Consider the following 23,511-nt stretch of genomic DNA (forward strand, 5'->3'; position numbering starts at 1 on the left):
ATCTATCAAGCAGCCGCCGCTGTGACCAAACAAATCCGGCACTGGTTACAATATAGGATTTTGCCAAGACATGAATTGGTTTCATTTATATGTTTCATTGAAGGTAGTGGAGTGAGGGTGTTGCAAGTCGGGAAAGGTGAGAGGTCAAATTAACACTATAATGTGGCAGATTGACACATCAGTGAATCATCATCTCCATCAGAAAGAAAGATTTTTGTTCACAATGTTTTGTCAATAAGGTCAATAAAATTTGCCATATCAAAAGTACTACAGGTATTGGTATTATATTTTATATCAGTGAGTATTCAACGAGTGAATACTCGTACTGGTATCGGTCTGAAAAAAAGTATTATTGAATGTCCCTAATTTATAGCACTTATGCTATATTCAGAGCTGGACTGGTCATCTGGCATTCAGGGCAGATGCCCGATGGGCCAGCCTCTTTTGGGGCCGATGCACACGCAATGTGACCCACAATTTAGAGGGACTAATCCAGTAATCCAGTTCGAATATAGACCATAAACTGAAACATCATCCATAAACATCAGTAGCAGAACTACATGTTAGGCAGGAGTCTTAGGCAGGAGGCGGGCTGGGCCAGGCCAGTGGACCTAAGTCAAAATGCCAGGGCTGATTTTTTTGGTGCCAGTCCAACCCTGGCTATATTTTCCTCATTTTTAGTAAAATCACAGGTTAAAACACTTCTAGTTTGCTGCTGACTGACCACCTGTTAATTTCACGGAAGTATCTATGATGTTAATGCCAAAATGCATGTAGCGATTAATCGACTTTAAGCTATAATAGCTTTTTGTGCAGTAGTAAAGCAGAAAAATGAACTATAGTTGGTTCAACCGCGAGTACCAACAACTTTGGTACAATAGTTGTAGTGTGGAGCGGGACACACAACTGTGTAAAAAAAAAAATAACAACCAAAAGTGAGCATTTACATAGCTTTAGAGGCTTATATTAAATTATTAAATTCTTCATTTTAAGGAGAAACTTGATCTATAAACTCTACTTAATGCCCAAAAGTGAGTTTGGAGCATGACCTTGCCTCCAATTGTGTTTTTGAAAATGCCACTTGCATTGTTTCCATGTAGAAGCTGAACAAAAATGTCGAGAGCACCTCTGAAAACAAGTGTCCCCGCTTACATGCTAGACAGCACTTTCAAAACAACGGGGGTTGTTTTCATTTTGGAAAAACTAATGTACCCCCCGATACTGTACGCCTAGTTCTGATTGTAGGACTCAAAGTAGTAAAGGAAAAATGTGAAATTACTTGAAAGTGTTTGTGGCTTCTCTGATGTTGCTGGCGTCTGAAGAAGAGGCCATGAGGAAGCAATCCATGTGGATGCTCTCCAAAATCCTGCAAGAGTCCATAGAGATCTAATCAATCACTACAAACAGGAAAAAATACTCCAGCATGCCTCCCATGTTTGATTTCTCCCAGCAGAGAGGTGAGCTCACTGAAATGCTTAATGAGTTATACCACTCATAACTTTGCACAAATGTCAAGCTGAAAAATAAATGTAATTATCTGAAAAGTGTTCCTCTCACAAATGTATGTCAATGAATAAACAAGTGTGGAAAATGACTGAGTGCAGTGGATAGATTGTTGAAAGTAGCACAATCCAATGTATTGATAGATGACAAGCAAGTGGAGCGTGAGAGAAATGCTGCAAGGTGTGGACACGACTTTACTTCCCATTTGACCCCACTTTTTTGTTTTCATAAAAATGAGTTTCTCACATGTCGAAGCAGATGTTAGCAAGGCAATAAAGCATTCACAAGACTTCCTCCACTACAAAAGACTAACTTATCACCCATCAGATGCTTTGTGACATAAAAAAAGAGGGGATAACTTCGCATCCACCAGGGCATGAATATCCGATGAAGGGGCCTTTTAAAGTGGAAATTAAACAGAGCACACACACCGTTTTAAATTGTAAATGTATCATTTCAAGCACTGCATAGCAATTAAGGCTCCTGTTATTGGACTTTACCTTTATAATAAGGTTGTTAAATTGGGGCTTGGGCGAAATATATCAGTCTATTAATGACAATAACAACCAAGTAATATTTTATATTCATGGCCGTCGCCCAAATCATCTGCTTTTAAGCATCTTTTATGTTGAACATGCATGAGATACATTCGTAACGTGATAAAGGGAAAAAGTCTATTAATGATGTGTCAGAGATCAAGTCAAATGAATTTATAGTTTGAAAATTAATTAGTATAATGATACATTTGATTCAAAGACTTTCAACACAGACACAAAGAACATTCATCACGAAATCTATCAATCCATCATTATGATTATTAATTTAGTTCAATATCCAATAAAGTGTATAGCTAAATAATACGATCCTAAGATTGTGTCCACTAAATACAAACGTCACTTTTTGCACTACATTACCCAAAAGCATCCACGGCCCTTGGCTCCGCCCCCGCTTACCTCTCCTGAGCGTTCATGAGCCTCTGTGGGGATCCTCACAATGCAACAGTAAGCCAAGAGGAGCGCTCACGAAAGAAACGTTTGATCGAAGGAATGGGCAAGTGCGAGATGACCGCTTTTCTTTCACTCGTCGCCATTATTACCGGCACAACAACACGGAAGAGGATTTAAAAGGATCTACTTGTGCCTGCCAGCTTCGTCACATTTGAGGATTTTTCGCACTCTTTTGGGGATTTGTCGTGGAAAAAAAGGGGGTGAAACTTGTTGAGTGTTGTTTTGTGTCGGACGGGGAAATATAAAATGCATTTTTGCACTTTTGCGGGTTCCGTGGTGTTTTTCTTGCTGTTTTGTGGGGTTGGGGCGCATATAAGGACGTGTCCTGCTCCGTGCGTTTGTTTTGGGGATCTGGTGAACTGCAGTCGACTGAAAAGGGGACAAATGCCAAAGTCTCTCCCGGAATGGGCAATTCAACTGTAAGTTGATTTATTTTCCTCATTTTCTTTGATTTAAAACTTCTTCTGTTTTCATTTATGTAATTTTTTTACTGCGAGTTTGACATCAAAAAGCTTTGGAGGGCGAGTTTGGCACTGAGATTATCCACATTCCTCTTCCAGTGAAAAGTGGCTGGCTTGTAAACCGCATGAGGAGCAAAGACTGGCGAATTTGCCTCTATGTCACTCTGGCTAAACTTGTACTCTATGCGCATCTCTTGAAAGCTGTCATTAATCTATGTATATGTTTAACGGGAGGTTATGTATGTTTGTCCCTCACAGCAGTAAGTGGGGCTCCTGGAGGCCAGATAAGTTTTTTTTTTTTTTTTACACACATCAATGTGCCTTTGTGTAGGGGAAATAACTGTGAACTAATGCACTCAGTAGTGCCTGTTGGTTTGTTACTGTTATGGTTATAAGGAAGGAGGTACTGTGAAAATAGTGTCGAAGCAGTGTTATTAACATTATAAACACACTTGGGATAAAACTTTGTTAAAACTTCAGTTGAGTTGTCAAGTGTCAGTATCACAACATAAATCATGAGCTGGAGTGTCCCCACCCCACCCCCCAAATGTGCGATCTGTTTCTCATTTGTTCACTTGAAGGCAGCCAAGATAGCAAACATAACTTTACTGGCAAGCTCCATGCATGTTGCTCTACTTTACAGATAATTAATCTTACTGGACGTTATTTTATTGATCTGGGTAAAGCCAGATCATTTTTATTAGCCCACATTTGGGTATGTTTGATTCGAGGCCTTGTCCAAAAAACTCCTATTTGAATTCTTCAGGTTGCGAAGTCGCTGCTCTGGAAACTTTTACGTTTGCCAGAGAAAATAAACCGAGGCTGCCTCGTAATCAAGACTGGCCGTCCAAAGAAAATTAAACCCCAAAAAATAAGTTGGGGTAGGGAGAGTAAAGTTGTACATGGGGGGGGGGGGGTGCGGGGGGGGGGGTTCTTTTCGCTCTGGCATGCTTATTTATGAGTGGCTCTCCGGCACATCTTAAACCCCTAAACTGGTGGGGCCCTTTGTTTTCGAGCACCCCATTCTCATCATTTCCTAAATAGCACTAAACTAAATTTTGTTGTTTATATTTGACTGGTGGTGATTTAATCCCACGTTTGTAATCATCATATTGCAAAACAAAAATGTTTTCTTTGCTATACAATATTTTTAATGAGGATAAAATACCTTTATAAATGATGAGAAGTAAGGATCAAAATTCATTTTTGACTATGATTTAATTGTTTTATATTAGTTAGCTCAACAGCACCCCTGCTGATGAGAGTCAGGTAGTGCGCCCCAATTTGCTTTACAATCCTTGCTGAATGAGATTGAATTCGCTTTTAAAAGGCATCATAATTGCGGCTATGCAGAAGCACAAATGAGAATTCTTTACAAGTTGAGAGACCCAATCGTTTAAAGTTCTGTCCTGCAGTCTCTTCGATTTGCTGCTGTCTCCGTACACAGACATTCATGTTAGCCCTTTCGACTGAGGTGTTATTCCATTCACTTTTCAGCTCCTGATAAGAGCGTCGAGTCATACGTTCTCGCACGCGGCCTGCATCACATGCAGTGTTATCTCACCGTACTCCTGCGTACTACGTTGTGAGGGAAGTGGAAGTGTCGGAGCTACTCGGGGTTTATCTAGGCCTCGTGATAGGACACCTTTCCCACATATACTGGAACTAAAACAACAACAACAATGCACAGCCCCATTCTTTGAAAGGCTAAAGGAGTGGTTTGAATTAACAGCAAAAAACAGGCCAGCTGAAATTTCAACTGAGGTGTTACAAACCTATGAAAGTGCAGCTTTTCCCGATATTGTGAATCCATGACCCGGTTCCTCCCCTCCTTCAGCGTAACTTGATGGGTTCCAGATAAGAGAGGCAGCACGGGGGGAGGGGGTGTTAAGAAAAAAGGGGGTCTGGCACCACAGCGTGCCGTTGATGGTGCGCAGCCGCGTCAATAACGCTTTATAGCGCACGAGGCCCCGCTTGGCAGACTCCTTCTGCCGGTTTTCAGGCGCCTCTTCAAAACAAGCCCACAAAAAGAAATAAGCAGGACTCGCGTCCAAGTAGAGCTCAAGTTAGGCTGGGACCAATTTGGGCTCCAAAAGAGGCCTCTGCCAAAATCAAGACCTCATGGAATGCAATTGAAGGCTAAAAATGGCAACCAGGTGGCCTGACTTGCTTTCCTGACAGTTTGCTGCACAGCTTTTTCGAGATGTTCCTGACGCTGTAACACCTTCACCTATCCATCGACTCGAAACATGAGGCGAGTACAAGTAGTCCCGTCCAGTAACTAAAACTTCCACTTCAGCCTAGATTCGCTACGTTTCAACTTGATCTCTGAAGTTGGCCTTGAGTAACGGATGGATTTGTTGCCTCTGGCCAGATGTGTCAGACTCAGCACGGCCCGGCGATGAGGCGAACTGTTTGCCGTGTGCTTTCTCTCTTGAAAAACATGAACAGCTTTAAGCCTTTTTACTACCTCGTGGGCTGAAACGTGAAAAAGCTGCGAGGTTTGTTAGGCAGTTGGGAGTCGTTTCTTAATATACTTGAAGAAATGATCTGCTTGCATGTCTTGGCAAGGTATCTGTTTTATTATCCCAACAATATGGGCTTCTTTTTTTTTTTTAAAGCAATATAAAGTTAACACCGGAGCAAATTGATTGGTTGCCTTGTATTACTCAAAAAAAGGAACCAACTGTCTCTATGTGGAAAGTCCTGAACACATTTTGCATTTTTCCATATACAGTGTAAAAAAAATTCAAGTGCATAATACATTTTCATACGTTTTCAACTGTTAACGCATGTTGAAAGGCGAAGAACTCTGAGGTGAGTTGTTCAAACAAATTTGAATACGTTAACTTGACTTAATGTTAAGTTTAAAAGTAAGAGCCAAATCTTGTAGCCATATTAATGCGCCGCACATATAGTGGCTGAAAGTTACATTTGTTATACTATAGAATATGATATGGCCTTTAGTGGAGTAAATCAGTTATAGTAACTTATAAGTTATGGACAATTTACAAAATTGTTGCTCCACTTGATTCAACATACATTAGTGTATGCAAAGAACTTAGTGCATCACGGTGAAGTTTCAAAGAGTCTCATGTGAGCGGCCCATTTTATTTAATTTTTTTACAGTGTTGCTGAATTGCATAAACATTTGCCCAATAAGATGTTATGTGCAAGTTTTTTCATGCCAATACCTTCTGTGTTTGCACTGTTAATGCTCAGTGTAATTACATTTGTGTAGTGCCCATGGTGTATACTTTCCCTTATTTTTCTTCTCTTTCCCCCTTGTAGGGACCTGAGCCATAACAAATTGCAGGTGCTTGACGGCACTTTGTTTTCCAAAATGCAACATCTGAATGAAATGTAAGTCTGGTGGTTTGGTTTGTGCTCGGAGCGTAACACTAAACTTGTGTCACCGTCTTTGCTGCTGTATTTTTAACTGTCTCCTTTTCCCTTTCACCAGAAAGCTGAACCACAATGAACTGGACTCTGTACCTGATTTGGGGCCGTACTCGTCCAACATCACCACACTAGTTCTGTAAGTAAAAGTGTGGGTGAGGGGTGTACTTATTGGGCACTTGTTGTCACTTGTCACTGCTGCTTGCCTTACCCTTGGGGAGGTCACGAAGCTTTTTGGCTGAGTCAGTTCCCAGACTGGGAAGTCGCAGACATGGCAGCTGGCCCCAGACAGGTCACATGATCAAAAGCAAATGCCAATGGAAATGTTTTGTTTTGTGGCTCCCGCTGCTGATGTATTTTTAACCTGTGAAGAAAGATGTGATGAGCATCCAAACATGCAGCAGTTAAGTGCGCTTGTTTTAGTGTCCCAGTGAAGCCTTTGGATTTTTTTCCACTCTCTAATATCACCAAGTGATAGCAGTATGTGCTTTCTTCTTCTTGTGTGAAACCTCAACAATCCTCCTTGCTTTCTTTGGCACGTCTCAGCGAAGCAACCGGCGCAAAGTTATTTAGGGGAAGAACGTATCCGTCTCCTGGTTTGATGAGAAAGGAGTTCGCCTCATCAAGCCCTGACACGAAGACATGCGGCCGCCGTGCATGGGGCGTTTCTTTTCATGTTTATTGCCCCAAATGTCACCTCCAGCTGTACGCTTTCATGCAATACAAAAGATGGACAGGAGAGGTTGCATTTCAGGCTTCTTTTAGGAAGAAATTTTATGCTGGCAGCATAATTTTCAAACAATGACATTCCATTAAAATGGGGCAAGAGTGACTAGCCCAGCCAAGGTGGAAAGATCTTGATTGAACTACACCATTTGAATTGTTGGGCGGATCTTTGACTGATTTGAAGATTAACTGCAATCGAGCAAATGAAGGTACATTAGTCTATATTATGCACTTTCTGAAGGAAAAGGGTTGAATTAAAATAAAAGGAGTCTTGTTTCAGCACGCTGGGCTCACATCTGACTCAGAGTTCTGGGCTTCAGGGCTCCAATCACTGCTCTGGGCTCATTCCATATCAACAACAACAACAAAGACTAATTTATCAGTGTGAATAATTATTTGTCTATATGCAGCCCATCAAATTGGTGAGTTGAAGTGTTATAGATAATGGTTGGATGAAGCTTTTGTTTGTCTGGTGTGTGTGTTTAAAAACAACACTGTTGACCTTGAAAGTTGCTTCTTTTTTCCCCGTTTTTTTTCTTCTTGAGAGCTCAGTATTGTTCATTCGGTAATTTTACCATCATCATTGCTCTTTTTTTTATTTTAATTTTTAACTTTTTTTATTTTGTATGTGTGTGTGCATGTGTGCGTGTGAGTGTGAGTGTGTACTCATTAGTTCACCTAAAACCTATTAAAAATCCCATATCGTTCACCTAAACCGAATACTTCAGAATCCAGCTAGAGTTGTGAGATTGTCAGGAGACCTGAGGAAGGATCAAAGAAAAGAAAGGAAAAGTGAAATCCCCAAAAATCTCCACCAAAGAAGGGAGCCGTCGACCCCTGCCAGGATAGAGCAAGCGCAACACCTCAGGGCCCCCCAGGCCACGGCAGCGCCAAGGGACAACCCCGGGCCCTGCAGGGGCCACCGGCCGGAGAGCAAACCCAGGAGCCAGGAGCGCCCCTCACCCCAACACGGCCCGCGCCCCCAACCCAACACAGCAGGACGGGACACTACAGGCCCGCCAGGCACCCCACCGATCCACAGCCCTCGCTCCCCCACAACCCCCCACCCCCTATCCACCCCCGCCATCTACCCCAACCCAGCCCCAGCCGCCCCACAAACCCCCAGACGTGTGGTTGTCCCTTAGCGCTGCTGTGGCCTGGGGGGCCCTGAGGTGTTGCGCTTGCTCTGTTCTGGCAGGGGTCGGCGGCTCCCCTCTTTGGTAGAGCTTTTCATGCATGCCAGATCCACCACACCAGCATCTATCGAAACTCAGACACAATCTGCTTCTTCCTCTGGTCGTTGAATCTGTGGAGGCTGGTGTCTGTGGATCTCACTCTGCTTCGTCTGTTCTTCCTTACTTTCCTCAGTCTCTCCTTTGGTCTCTTGAGGTCTCCCTGATTTGTTGGAATTTAAATGTTTCTGGGGTTGGTGAAGAACTCTGGTTGGTGGCCCGGTGGGTGGTGTCTGGTCGGTGCTGGATTTCACTTTCCTTTCTTTTCTTTGGTCCTTCGTCTGGTCTCCTGACAGCCTCACGGCTCTGGCTGGGTTCTGAAGTGTTCGGTTTAGGTGAACGGTATGGGATTTTTAAATAGGTTTTAGGTGAACTAATGATTACACACTCACACGCACGCACACACGCACATGCACATACACATACTCACCCACATACAAAATAAAAAATAAAATAAAATAAAAATTAGGAGCAGGTGAGATGGAGCAGAGGGAAATGATATCCCCCCGCTCCAATCCACCTGCCTACCAGACATGTCAGTGAGTGTATGTGGTGCATTAAAAAAAAATAGGGGGGGCGTGGTGGCACGGCGGGGACACGGATGGGGGACCGCAGCACTGCTTAATACTGCAGTCTGCCCCAACCGATGGCACCCCACCCCGACACACCCGCTCCCCCCAGTTGTGGGGTGCATTAAAATTGGAGGGGAGTTGTAGGGCGAAGACGGTGTCTCCAGCCAATAACCCCCCCCCCCCCCGAGTGTGTTATGTGCCCTATGTGTCTACCAAAGTGTGTTATGTGCCCGATGTGTCTATTAGCCCTATATGTCTAGATCTTGAAAGTTGCTTGTTGTGCCTGCAAATGAAGCCTGCATTGTCAATTCAAACTGTTAGCATCTGGCGGGGGCAGGAGCATACAGTAATTATTTTCTAATGTGTTGAAAAACTAAATGAAATGCAAGAGTGGCCACAAAGGGAAAAAAAATTCTCACTGCCGTTCTCACCGCCTTAGTTGCGTGACACCCTCTTCTTCAAATTGCACTTTTCCCCCCCTCCTCTCTCTCCAGTGGAACATTTTTTTCCTGAATTTCTCTCCCTCCTTCAATTTCTCTGAGCTGGGAGGGAAAAAAGACCTGCGGGTATCAAATAGCACCTATTCAAACAGCCAGTCAGACATAGCGGCAGCTCTCACCGACATCCTTGACCTCGCAACGTCGAGTAAAAACAAACGGCAATAACCCGGCAGCTGGTAGTAATTGAGTCGTGATCGTCTTAATGAATTGAACAATTTCCCAGGAATTTATGGAGGGGTCCACCTCTCCGCCACTAAATCCCCAAGACCGTGTTGCAACAAATGACCTGTAGATCCCAGGTCTGATTAGAAGTTCAGGAGGGTTGGTTCCTCTCAGCATGGAAAAAAAAAAGGAAAGCAGTTTAGTATGAGACTCCTCCTCATTGGATAAAACTCGTTCACGAGCCTCTAGAGCATTTGTCTTTTCAGACTCGCAAAAGCTGATCATCTACTGAGAGAAACATTTCCACGGCAAGCCCTGGTTCTCATTACAGGCGCCACTGCAGTGAGAACGAGTCGTCAGATGACTCCTCACAACTCACTTCTCCTTCCAATAGGAAATACCATGCACACATTTTCTCCACCACCACACATTTGCTTCATGCGCGCACGCACACACACGCATACACACACACACAGACCGTTTTAGCAAAAGCACCCTCAGTCTGAAAGCGCTGTCAGCACTGAAAGTTGCAGCAACATGTACAATTGATTGTAGTTCTCGATTGTGTTATTATAGTTCTGGAATTTTTATTTTAGTTAGTTTTTATTTCGTTTTGAGTTTTGTTTTTTTAATTTAGTTAATTTTTATTAGTTTCCAGGGTGGTTTTTATTAGTTTTATTTATTTAAAAAATGCTTAGTTTTAGTTAGTTTTAGTATTAGGTTGTATTTTTTTTTAAGTGCATGACTTGTGCGCAATGTTTAATAAACACCATGGTAAAATGAAAAAAGTAACTAATTTCTTGCCGAGCGTTGCATTTAAGCTGAAAAAGCAGGCAAACTGAGCCATTGGAGTCAAGCATGCAATCTAAAGGTGCGTTTCTATTGGCTGCTGCTAGATGACATTACTTCTGTGCGACACACTTTCAAACATCCTTATTCCAGTTGAATAAATCTACTTACAATCAAATCATTAATCATTAACTCTTTCACTGCCACTGACGTTTAAAGACGTCAAGTAAAAACCTACGGAGGGCTGCCAATGACGTCAAAAGACGTCATCCAATTTATTTTTTATTTTTTTTGAAACGGGTGGGGGGAAGCCTTCCGCATCTGTGGTGAAAGTTTCAATTAGGTCTGTTGTGCCTAAGGACTATTTTTGGCCCCTAGAGGGCAGCGATGACTGTCTTTTGACAAGATCGGGTGGGCGTCAGTAGAGGCGGAGCTAGAGCGTCGAGCAGGAGATCAGAATGGAAAACAAAGGAAAAATGGCGACCGGTTGCGAGGAGCTCACGCCCGAGCCGTTTTTTTCAAAGACCAAAAGCATCGACCAACGCTAAAAGAGCACATTGATCACAACGATGATCACAACGATGATCATCATCGATGATGATGATGAGGGTGATGACTCCGTGGATGGAAAGCATTGACGCGGCAGTAGGAGACGTGGGGGGGGCTAGATGGCTGAGGAGGAAGTGGTGCCCGTTTGCAAAGCAGCTCTACACTTACAAGACGAAAGGCATCGACCAACGCTAAAAGAGCACATTGATGACGACGATGATCATCATCGATGATGATTATGGTGAATCCGAGCTTGACGGCGAAATTGGAACCGCTGACGCGGCGGCTATGACGGCGTCATAAACACGCAGCACAACCGAGCACGCACAGGCGGACGTTCGATCGGACGACGGAGAGTGCCCCGAGTCCAATGCATATTCATCGGAGGAGTGTGTACAGTCTGCTACTTGCTATTTATTCCCCGGAAAAAAAGGCGGTCAAGAAAGTGTAATGTTTGCACGCAAAACGGACAAAGTGAAAGTAAACTGTTGTGAGAGTCCAGCGGCGTCTCCTTGCACGCAGGAGAGCGTTACAAAAAGAAAAACTGTATTTGAAACATCCACATAATTGTAAGTAGTACCACAGTTGCACACATTTGTAAATAGTTTGCGAAATTGTTTTGTCAAATTGAACACTGTTGAATGGAAATAAACGTATTTTGCAATCAAAAAACACTTTTTCATTGTTGGTGAAAGCGTTTTACAGAAGTAAAGCACTATTTAGGTGTTTGTGGCATCATTCATGGACAAAAAGAAGTGTAGAATTCACTAGAGTGCATGAAATAACATCGTTTCACAAAAAACTCTTTTTCTCCGTTTTTTGTTTCAAAACAGAGAATTTCGGTGAAAGTAACCATTTTCTATTGTTGATTACTGAAGAACGGAATAAGGTAGAAACAAACTTTTTTTTCTGATGAAAGATGAGAGTCCAATCTTTCATTTGGTAGTATGTGTGTTTCCACAGTCCAAACACATTTTCTGTGGACCTTGAAAGATCAGTCAAAATTGCTTAAATCGGCTGGCACTGGGAACAACCCGTTTCTGAAAACGTCTGGCAGTGAAAGAGTTAATTACCAAAGGCTAAAATGAAGTGCATTTTTGCTACAATTATAGTTAGTTTTACATAAAATGTAGTTTCATTTAGTTTTCGTTTTATCAACCCCTGCATTTTTTCTGCTGGGCAATTTGGAAAAAATTTTTTTTTTACTGATTTTGACTGAGAACAACACTGAATTTTTTGGGGAGGAGTTATCTTATGTTTTATTTGTTATAGTGTACGATCACCAGACTGTAACGTGTTGTAAACTTACCAAGCTAACATTTGCGATTGGTTAGTATCCAATAATGAACCAGAAGTGTTGTCATCATCCAAATTATGTGTTTTTATTGTTTAGACACGCAAATATGTCATGAACACTGCAATCATCTATGGGTCCAAAGGGGTTAAAAAGCATTTTCGTTTTTATTTTATTTCGTTAATAAATTAGTTTTTTTAGTTTTCGTTTTTCATAAAATAACCTTGTTGAATTGAATTGACTTTAGTGTCTATGATTGCAAGCATGTTGAACAGATTCAAAGTGTGCTTGTTTGACACATCAAAATTGTTTGCATCCTTTTTGATTTTCTGGGTCGTTTGAAGGATGCAGATAACCCCCAGAGACAAACTGGAAAAACTGGTTCTCTCAGCCTGCTTCTCTCAGCGGCCAGTCAAGGGAACATGAAAAGTGAGATACAGGTGGTGTGCATGCGGCACTTTTGTTTAAGGGCTGTGGTGTGTGCAAAGCCCTTTGTAAATCTCCCAACAAAGGTGCTGCCTGTGCGGTTTGATTGGTGACATGATCCTTTTTTTTTTTTTTTTTTGTGACATTTGAGATGAGACGACGATCCACTCTTTGGGCTGGTCTACATTCATGTGCTTTGCAATTTCAAATCTCCAGCGCATCTTTCATCATGCGGTTTTTCTCAACCATCTTGCACCTCCCCCACGCGTTGCCAACCACCAGCTTGTATTCGCTGGGCTCCATGCTCCAATTCAGGCTCAGAGAGGAGAGAACATGCTCTGGTGGGTTTGATTCCACCGTCGCCCCCGCAGTCCAAAGCAACGGCTCCTTGTTTGCCTGGGGAAAATTCTCCCCTTGGGGTGTTTTGATCATAATGTTACCCAAAGGCAAGACCATTCCAATGAAAGGAAAATATCAGATAAGACAAAAGTTTTAATCACTGATTTGCATGCCGAGTCATTGTCACAAATGTTTCCCGCCATTATGATAAGAAATTCTGACAGCAGTTGAGTTTTGAGTCGAATGACCAGAATGTTCCTCGTATATCTCAACTTGAAAGTTAACTTCTTCGCACTTCAGCCCTTTTACCAACTCACTCGGAGCATTTTGTCCTGTTGGTTAAAATATTTCCACCATTAAATATTATCGACACCACGTCCCAAATAAAACCAACATAATCAAACTGTCCTCACTTTTCTGGCTTGAGGGGAAAAAGAGGATCATAAAAACATAGCAGCGCTCTGGTCAGTAAGGTGCATCTGGAGGAGGGGACGGAGAGGGGTTGCAAGCGGCGCAATGAATACTGAAAACGAGGCCTGTCGTCTGGCGCATTGGAGGGAAATCCTGCCTCCCCCCAGAGTGCCATGCACAAAGAGGCCACTGTACAGCCTCTGTTTAGAACCAAGCAGTCCCTGCACTGCAATTTAGGAGGCGTGCAGCTCAGGAAATTGCCGGCCTCTGCCAAGGCATGCTTTCACTGAGGGAATGGGATTCATCAGCCAAGTCATTGGCAGCTTTCTTCTTTTTGGAATACCTTGTTCGTAATGACCTTGTAAACAAAATAACACAAGGGCTGTTTGGTGCCACAGCATTGATCACATTGGGTCATTTGCTCAAAGTGTCACATTGGGTGGTCATTTTTGTTAATAAGCACCAGCTAATTGAGGAACTCCGCTGTTTGTGTATGTGGCAATGTGAGACGGGTGCGCACGGCTAGTCAAATACACAGTATATCTGTCCTTCATTGGAGCGACGGTGTCTGTATTTTCAGAGAAAACAACAGGTTCTCCAAGATCACCACGGAGCAGCTCAGGCCTTTCCTCGCCCTGGAAACGCTCGACCTCAGCAACAACAACATTGTGGAGCTCAAGGCTAACTCCTTCCCCGCTTTGCCTCTCAAGAACCTGTGAGTCGTACCTCCTGAAAGCCCGTTTTTCATTCCAATACAATCAACCCCCATTCATCAAGTTGATGAAAGAAAGAAAAATTAGCAATGTAATACATGAAGCGCAATCCCATCTTGTGTGTGTGCGTGTGTGAACATTTCTGTCACATTTCCTCCACTCAGATTCCTGAACAACAATCGCATCTCCTCACTGGAGGCCGGCTGCTTCAGCAACCTGTCCAGCAGTCTTCAGCTTCTGCGACTGAATCGCAACCGTCTCTCCTCCATCCCAGCCAAAATTTTCCAGCTGCCCAACTTGCAACACCTGTGAGCTTTGTTTTTTTTTTCAGGCAGAAATTGATAAAAACTCTCACAAAAAAAATGCTTGATGGAAACTTGGCGTGCGTTTCAGTGAGCTAAGCAGGAATCGAGTGCGTAGAGTGGAAGGGTTGACGTTCCAAGGTCTGCACGCGCTTCGCTCTCTGAAGATGCAGAGAAACGGCCTGAGTCGCTTAATGGACGGCGCCTTTTGGGGCCTCAGCAACATGGAAGAGCTGTAAGTGCTTCAACATACGGATTTGGCTTCTTGTGTGCTTGGAGTTTTGAGTTTTGTGTGTGGTCTGGTAGGCAGCTGGACTCAAACAACCTGACGGAGGTGAGCAAGGGCTGGCTGTACGGCCTGCTGACTCTGCAGCAGCTCCACCTCAGCCACAACGCCATCAGCCGGATCCGACCTGACGCCTGGGAGTTCTGCCAGAAACTCAGCGAGCTGTGAGTCTGGCCCGGCCCCTCGTTTATAACCCCCCACCCTTACTCACTTTCCATTCACTCCCAACACTTTTCTGTTTTGGCCTCTCCTCCTCCCCGGCACCCCCACCTGCCTTTCCTCACACTGTAGCTCCTCCTGACAAATACATACAAACAAAGCATTGTCTCTTATGTTTGTCACTTGCTCTCAAACAAAGCAAAAATAAATAAATAAATAAACAGGCTACTTTTTAAGGGACTTTTTCCTCCTCTACTAAGCCAGTCAGTCAGTTTCCGAAACTACAAGTATGAGGCAATACACGCGGATTGTATTGCCTTTGTTGTGTGTGTTGTTTATAGCAGCAGTCTCTGCGGCTTTTTTGTTTTTCACACCGTTGTCTTGTCTGGCTTGTTGTCGTTTTTTTTCCCTTCCTCTCTTTTCACTCACTGTTATCACAAACGGGCAAGTAAACATGCCGCCAGTCGTCTGGGAACTTGCCCAGCTATCTGATTTGCTGTCGGCCTACCATCCCATCAAGAAACATCAACTGTTGTGAACTTTGATGTCCTCTCACTTGCGTAAAATACAAGCCAATAAAAGCAAATTGCCTGACAACAGAAATGCATTATGCCCTAATCGCTTCATGCTGGGATTTATTCCATTAACATTGCATGTTGTTTAGAGTGTCATTTTTAACTGGCTAGATGGTCAGTTCTTATGTTTGTGTCTTATTTTGTTTTTGTCTTCCCTACAGCAACCTCTCTTCCAACCACTTGTCCCGACTGGAGGAATCCAGCTTTGTTGGACTCAACCTGCTAGACGAGCTTCACATCGGGAATAACCGCATTAGTTTCATCGCCGACGGAGCATTTCGAGGCCTCGCCAGCCTGCAGACGCTGTGAGTTAGACTTTTTCACACAATATTCGCTGGACTCAAATGTTCCCATAACCACAAAAATGTAAGGACTAATCATTTGAACTGGTGCTCCAACAAAGCGAACATTCTGGCAAATTTTTCAATTCTGTATGCTGCTCCCTCACCCGCCTCCGTCCAACTGCCACTATCAATCCTCTGCCTGGGTGGAAACATCCTGCCTGATTTGTTTTGGGGATGTGAACTACATTACCTCGTTGAGGTCTCCCCGTATGCATATCCCCATATAAAAAATAAAAAAAACAACTTCAAGTGGTGCAACACCCCACTAACCCTCTTCAACTCAAACCACCCCCAACCCCACCCCCACCACCACTGCTGGCTTTCCCACAGAGGGACATCTGAACATTTCGCCTGGTTGGGATTATTGAACTGGAACCAAATGTCAGCTGCAATGCTGAGGTCACTATAGGGGAGGTGGTGGACACGCATTGTTTCAGGGCAATCTACACACTTAAACGCACACACTGACTGAGTGGGAGTGTCTGGTTTCTTTCAGTTTGTTTGGATTTTTTAAACAATGTGTCATTTTTTAATTTTATTTTGTCTCTTGTGAAAAGGGATCTCCAAAACAATGAAATCTCCTGGACCATCGAAGACATGAACGGGCCTTTCTCAGCATTGGACAAACTGAAGAAAATGTATGTTTACAAATTACTTTAGCATGATTGTTCATCTTAATTTGGAGAAACGATGATATCTCTTTTTTTGTTGCCCAGATTTTTGCAAGGAAACCAAATCCGCTCAGTTACCAAGAAGTCCTTCTCTGGTCTAGAGGCATTACAGCACCTGTGAGTCACTTGCATTGTTTCCTAATACAGAACCAAGAGAATGAGTTTGCTTTTGGTATCATGTCAAGATTGCCGTTTTGTATTGAACAGCTGCATTCGAGGGAGTTTTTTTTTTTGTTCAGAGCAGCCAAAAGTTGATTAACACTGCAAGTTGCTGCCTACAGTAATATTGCTGTCCAAACCCCGATTAAAATTTATGCTGCAGTCACTTGTTAGGGCTGCAACCATTCTTTTCACCCAAATGTTTTTTTTTCCTTTTTGCGCACCTTTGGGTTTGCAATATAACACTTGTGCTTTTCTCCGCAGAGACTTAAGCAATAACGCCATCATGTCCATCCAAGCAAATTCTTTCTCGCAGATGAAAAATCTACAAGAGTTGTAAGCTTTTGTTTTGTTTTCGTCACCCTCTTTCTTTTAATAAACGGAATGAAATGCCGTTAATTCTGCACAAATTAAATGTTTCTGGTTTCCCCCACACACCCCTACTACCCGCCACTCCGGGCCGGCAGGCGTCTGAACACCTCCAGCTTGCTGTGCGACTGCCAGCTCAAGTGGCTTCCAGTCTGGGTGGCGGAACAAACCTTCCTCCCCTGCATTAATGCCAGCTGCGCCCACCCGCAGATGCTGAAGGGCAGGAGCGTTTTTACTGTCAGCCCCGAGGAGTTTGTGTGCGGTGAGCGATGCGTTTACACTGGAGAGCAACTTTGCCCACATGCCGCCACGCCTTAAAAACACCCATTTATACAAACCCCTTTTCCATTTCGGAACTGACCCAGATTGTTTCGTGTTTTCCCCTGACTCCTGGATGATCAAATGAGTGCCTTGAAGGCAACCTGATGGAAATATACTAACCTTTCCGCTTTACCAGTTACCGTTTTTCTCCCCCTGAGAGCCTCATTTGCCTCCAGCTTCATACTTAAAACAAAACAGATGAAAAACTTGTGTGTCAATACAGCAAAGGAAATCATTCTTGTTCCTCCCACAGATGATTTCCCAAAGCCTCAGATCACCATTCAGCCAGAGAGCCAGTCGGCTCTGAAAGGAGCTAACGTGACATACGTGTGCTCGGCCGCAAGCTCCAGCGACTCACCTATGACGTTCGCCTGGAAGAAAGACAACGAGGTGCTTAACGAGGCCGAGACCACCAACCAGGCCCACCTGAGAGTGCAGGGAGGTTCCAGCGGCGAGACTGAGGTGACGGAGTATACAACCACCCTGCAGCTGCATGATGTACAATTCTCCAGCGAGGGAAAATACCAGTGTGTCATCTCCAACCACTTTGGATCCTCTTACTCCACCAAGGCCAGGCTCACTGTTAACAGTAAGTTATCATGCTTAGCCTGAAGTCCAAAACAGGAATCAAAGCCTTGTCAATCCAAAGCACACCAATAATCGGATTGAATATCAATTTTGGTTTCCAGTGCTTCCTTCCTTCACCAAAATGCCAATGGACCTGAGTATCCGCGCCGGAGCAACTGCCAGGCTGGAATGTGCCGCGGTGGGTCACCCGTCGCCTCAAATTGCCTGGCAGAAGGACGGAGGCACAGACTTCCCCGCCGCCCGCGAACGCCGAATGCATGTGATGCCAGAGGACGACGTCTTCTTCATCGTGGACGTCAAGACGGAGGACATCGGTGTTTACAGCTGCACCGCCCAGAACGTTGCTGGGGCTATTTCTGCCAATGCTACACTGACGGTCTTAGGTGAGAACAGACAAAGAGAAATGCGTCTTCGTGTTTTGATATAGTTCACTATGGTCACATTTATTTTCCATACCTTTTGATAGAAACGCCCTCTTTCCTGCGGCCCCTAATGGATCGGACGGTGGCCAAGGGTGAGACCGCCGTCCTCCAGTGCATAGCTGGCGGCAGCCCCGCACCCAGACTCAACTGGACCAAAGATGACAGCCCGTTGGTGGTGACTGAGCGCCATTTCTTCGCAGCCGCCAATCAGCTCCTCATTATCGTGGACGTGGCTGAGGCGGATGTCGGCAAATACACCTGCGAGATGTCCAACGCTCTGGGCACCGAAAGGGGAAACATCAGACTGTCTGTCATACCCAACCCCAATTGTGACTCTGGGGTGCAAGGAGGGGTCGGGGTTGGGATCATTGGCGGTGCGGCCTCGGATGACGACGGCTGGACCACAGTGGGAATTGTCATTATAGCTGTGGTGTGCTGCGTAGTTGGCACCTCGCTCGTTTGGGTGGTGATCATCTACCACACTCGTAGGCGCAATGAGGACTGCAGTGTCACCAACACAGGTGAGTGTCGCAGTCCTTTCTTTAACTTTTTCACTACCAAATAAATCTTTGACGTCTGCAGCCATCAATAGCGATCCAGACGTTGACGTCACGCGTCCCAAAATGGGCGTTAGCAAAGCCATTTCTGCCACTTTGAGTAAACGGCACACTTTAACAGTAATCAAGTTTCCATCCAATTGTTTCGATTTTTTTAAGCGGATTTACTGAAAGTGCGCAAAACGGACATGCGACTTTTGCCTGTTTCCGTCTGTTGTTCTTTTACGAATATTGAGAGGGGACTCACTCCGCCGCTGTAGATGGCGGTATACACCATAGAGATGTGATCCATCCGTAATTTAAAAGAAGAAGAAGACCAGGAAGCAACTGCGCCGTGTGATGACGTCGTACGAGTTTGCTTTTGTAATTCTTGATAAATCGTAGCGTTTATTTGCTGTTATTCATCTCAAATAGCATTAATATTCGCTTTTTAATTAATTCCAAAAAGATTTCTGTTTCGTCCCACCCCCAAACATACCTCACTTTATCGGACTACAAATGTGTATCCAGTCTTACCAGCGTTTATTTGCAAAACCTATTTCTATTGGCAAAATTAGCTTTTTGCGAATTTTAGGCCCTTTTGTGAATTTCTAGCGTTTCCATTCAGCTTTATTTTTGCATTTCTTGAAAGTTCGTATAAAATGGGTGGATGGAAACCCAACTAATGATTGACGGCTGTTGTGGACCAGCTGCCACAACGAGAAGAGGCAAAAAAAAGGATCGAGCATGCTCTAGGCTACCAAAAGAGGAACCAATGTTAGCAAATGTTGCACTTTGTACATGGTGGCTAAATCAGCAGATGCTAACTAGTCTGTTACCGCACGCAAAATGTGGGGGAAATAATCTCTTTTGTTCATTTGTGCTGTTCCGGTTTAATAGATATTACACAGTTGAATTTTACAACTGACCAACACCATAAAGAAGACTTTTTATGGCATAAATGATGGCGGCCGTGGCCCAATTAGCAGCTGCTAAATTGCTAACATACCTAAAAAAAAGACTAGCGTGAAACTGCTAACGTTGATGGTATTTTTACCCCACGTAAAGGGGAAATAAATCCGGATTGCACAAACTTGTAAAGCCTTTGTATGATCAGATTTGAAAGCACTCACTGACAAGAGAGGAGGTAATTCTACTTAGCAGCATCGCCGAGTAAAAAAAAAAAAAAGCCCTCCTGACTCTTCATCAGCAATCCAACATGTCCACCTCGCACATGTATATCATGTCCTTTTTATCAAAGTGACTGATAATGCTCTTGTGCGGAAAGTTGATGGATAAACGCAAACTTTAGCCCTCCTCGCTGTTCTAGTCCATTAACGCTGCTCCGTGACTTTCCTGCCGTAGGGGGGCATGTTCAGAGAAATAGTCACTTGACGTCCGGATCTCTGTGGCAGCGAATGAGCCATCAAATACACTACGCACAAAAATGTAGGGTTACGGACCCCATGAATGTAAAACTCATGGGTTGGTGTTCAGCTGAAAGCTTGAATATGTCAAATTTTGTGAGTAGAGTACATCTGTGACCAAGACGGATTTCCTTGTGCCACAGATGAGACCAACCTGCCAGCAGACATTCCAAGCTACCTCTCTTCTCAAGGCACACTTGCAGACCGCCAAGACGGCTACATCCCGTCTGAGAGCGGTAGCAGCCATCAGTACATGGCATCATCCATTAGCGGATTCTACCTGCAGCCCAAAGACATGAATGGTACCTTTGCTTTTAATCACAACAGGCTGAAGTCCAAAGACGTCCCTCTGACACCACTGTTTTCTGTTCAGGCCTTTGTCAGCTGGATACAGGAAGTGAAGCCGAGATGGAAGCGGCATCCATTGACCCTCTTCTCTGCCATTACCAAGGTCCAATAAGCACACTGCTTCGCCGAGACTTGTACCCCACTGAACTTTCTGAGGTCTACACAGGTCAGCAAGGCTTTTCAATTTTAGAACTACACCACAAAAGATATTAGGTTTGATTCTTCAGTGTGTAAAATGTCTTTTCTTATCATCAGGGTGTTCTGTTGACCCAAGACCAGTTTGCACTGAGTCCTATAGTGGAAGCCTGACCAGGTCCAAAAGAAGGGACTACCTACTCTCAGAGCCCTTTGACCTTTGCTCCTCTACGATGCAGCTCCCCAACGCCAGCCTCCATCTTGGCCCCTCCCACCAGCAGACTGGCCGCCGCCCATCCCGGGAAGAGGCCAACTATGGCCGACCTCATGAGTGTCCCCCTCCTTACAACAGCTTCATGGGTAGGCCTGCAGCTGAACAACAAGACCTTCCCCAAGGTGTCCTTCCTGTATTTGACTGTATTTTTCTCATGCAGGCACATTTGGGAAGTCTCCCTGGAGGCCTCCGCAGGACTTGTGCTCGGGATACAGCTCACATCCAGTGACGTGTCATGGAACGAGCCTCCACAAGAACCCTTACACTGCTACCGACGCGGACTCGGACCGCGAGGAGGACAAGTGCAGCAAGGACTCGCAATCGGAGCAGAGCCACAGTGTTTACGAACAGCCGTTTGACAGCAGCAGGACTCAAAGCGGAACGAGCTGTTAGCTGAGTGACTCTTTGCTCCCGTTTTTCCATGAAGAGATGACCAAATATTGGAAAAAGAATACTTCTACCTCGCAGAGTCGTTTTTTTTGGAATGAAAGACTCCTGAAATGTGCAACAAGTGAATGTAAAAGAGGACAAAAAAGTAGAAGCGTCTATATGAAGGCTTGTGCTTTTTGGAATCAGCTTCAACTAAATAAAATAGATGAATATAAAACGTTTTATATAAATATTTTATATTTTGTAAATTGTATATAAACAGATGACATTATTTTTGCTTAACATCTGTCATGTATGGGAATGTTGCAGCCCTGCCAGTTCAGTTAGTCAGTTTTTTTTTCTAATGTGCTTTCAATGAAGCAATGTTTTGCACATATGTAAACAAAATAAAAACACCTGAATGTGTTTTGCTACATTCAGAGAGTATTTCTTGGTGTTGCTTGCCAGGTTGCTGGTTTTGTGAGTGCTTTTTGTTCAGACCACCATGGAAGTTAGAGGTGTGTCTGAACTTTAAGACTATTTCAATGTAGGGGTGGAATACTTTATTGCAGTGTTATTTGCTGACTTACTGCAGAAGAATGTTTAAAAACACACACACAGCTTTTTCCTGCTGTAAATGGTTGAAACTCAGTTAAAAGTTGTTGTTGTTTTTTTATCATTTCAGTTATCCAAACAAAGTGGTTATGCTCTTGAAATGAACCAAAGAGATCTTAACACTGCATTTGAATGAATTTTCAGCTTTTGTTAAAAAATAACTAAAAATAATGTTGACGGTAATTTCTCAGTTGCACTCACGCAGTCACTACTGTGACAATCTATCCTAACTTCAATTAATTCAGTTGCATTTACACACACACAAAAAGTTGTCGATTGACAGATGAACAATATTTTTCTCATTGTTTTTATAACTTGATTTTATCACAATAATATTTCCTAACCACTTTAAATCCAATTTGTTTTTGTAGTGCAATACTATTTTCAGTGCAGCACGTTGGAGGCAGAAAAATAAGTTTCCATCCAATTTCCATGAACATTCTAATGATCAGCATTACTTTTACTTTTCTGCAAGCACGCTTGTTGATGATGCAATTTATAACTAGCCACATTCTGAACAATACTTAATTGGAGAATACGCCCTTTATACGACAATCATGGCACCATATAACTTAGCCTCGGCTCCTCTTTGTTTGGCCAATGACTCATGGCCTTGCCTGCCTTCCACTCTCATCTGCCAGCCACTCTCATACTTTGTGGTTTGTTGTTTCAGGCATCCTTCTTCTTCAACTGGGGGGGTTGAGTGGTGGCGGAAGGTGTGATTGTGCACCAGGGGATGGCTGTTCAAACTTGCTCTTTCGGCGCCTTAGGCTTGTATCCACTCTCGGGTTACGATCTGAAATGCAGTCAAATTTTGTTTGTGTCTTCTTGGTGTGTGTTTGGATTTGGACAGTTTCAATGCAAATGTGTACAAGATGTGCTGCTGCATGTATCATTTAGCTCCCCTCCTCATAGTTTGTTTAGGTACACCTGGCCTCACTGGCTTGCATGCCTTTAGCCCACTGTCAAGGAATGAGGGAAGTTTGTTGCAAATCTTGCCAGTACTTTGGGAAGGCTGCGATTAGGGCAAGATGGTAGAGAAAGCATACACCCCAACACCTGGGAAACATCTGTTGGCGGAAGAACACTCGAGGACCGATCCTCTTTGGGTCAACAAACCAAACATTCTTAACTTGGTGCAAAGTTTCAGCTTTCAGGTTAGAGACCGAGCCATACCTTTTGAGAGAGTGCAGAGCTTGGTGAATGTGAAATAGGCAAACTTATTTAAGTTCATGGCAAAATGTGGGATAGACTTTACCAAAGTAATTCCATTTTGGACCCCAAGGGGGAGGTCAGTTTAGCCAATCAGACGGCTGGAGAAAGCCATTTCCAAAAAAGGCGCCATACCAAAGGCACATTGAGACAGAAAAGAGGAAATACACCACAATATTGAAAGGGCAGTTCATTGTGACTATCACAGTTCATAAAGCAAACAACTTTGTTGCAGGGCCTTGTCCAAACTTGTCTAGCTCCATTCATTAAAGTCATTTGTGTAGACATGGTCTTAGTCTGGAAACTGCCAAGTTAA

At 43.8% G+C, this 23,511-nt stretch overlaps 1 protein-coding gene across 1 annotated transcript; it reads left to right on the forward strand.

Annotated features, from left to right (window-relative positions):
- Positions 1–2,508: 2,508 nt before the first annotated feature.
- Positions 2,509–21,804, forward strand: lrig3 (leucine-rich repeats and immunoglobulin-like domains 3). Its single transcript, XM_077545005.1, has 19 exons — positions 2,509–2,929; positions 6,263–6,334; positions 6,435–6,509; positions 13,951–14,085; positions 14,248–14,391; positions 14,477–14,620; positions 14,692–14,835; positions 15,567–15,710; positions 16,307–16,387; positions 16,466–16,537; positions 16,844–16,915; positions 17,047–17,210; positions 17,523–17,858; positions 17,959–18,240; positions 18,324–18,800; positions 20,386–20,544; positions 20,616–20,756; positions 20,846–21,085; positions 21,160–21,804. Exons 1-19 carry the CDS (start codon positions 2,757–2,759, stop codon positions 21,390–21,392), a joined length of 3,288 nt encoding a protein of 1,095 aa, XP_077401131.1. The 5' UTR covers positions 2,509–2,756; the 3' UTR covers positions 21,393–21,804.
- The last annotated feature ends 1,707 nt before the right edge of the window (positions 21,805–23,511 follow it).

This window comes from Vanacampus margaritifer, chromosome 15 (assembly GCF_051991255.1).
Source record: "Vanacampus margaritifer isolate UIUO_Vmar chromosome 15, RoL_Vmar_1.0, whole genome shotgun sequence".
NCBI classification, from domain to species: domain Eukaryota; kingdom Metazoa; phylum Chordata; class Actinopteri; order Syngnathiformes; family Syngnathidae; genus Vanacampus; species Vanacampus margaritifer.

Excerpts from the sequence above, each read along its gene's own strand:
- lrig3 (XM_077545005.1), top strand. The coding sequence starts at position 2,757 with ATGCATTTTTGCACTTTTGCGGGTTCCGTGGTGTTTTTCTTGCTGTTT. Across the intron at positions 2,930-6,262 it reads CCGGAATGGGCAATTCAACT|GGACCTGAGCCATAACAAAT; the intron begins GTAAGTTGATTT and ends TCCCCCTTGTAG. Across the intron at positions 15,711-16,306 it reads CTCGCCAGCCTGCAGACGCT|GGATCTCCAAAACAATGAAA; the intron begins GTGAGTTAGACT and ends TCTTGTGAAAAG.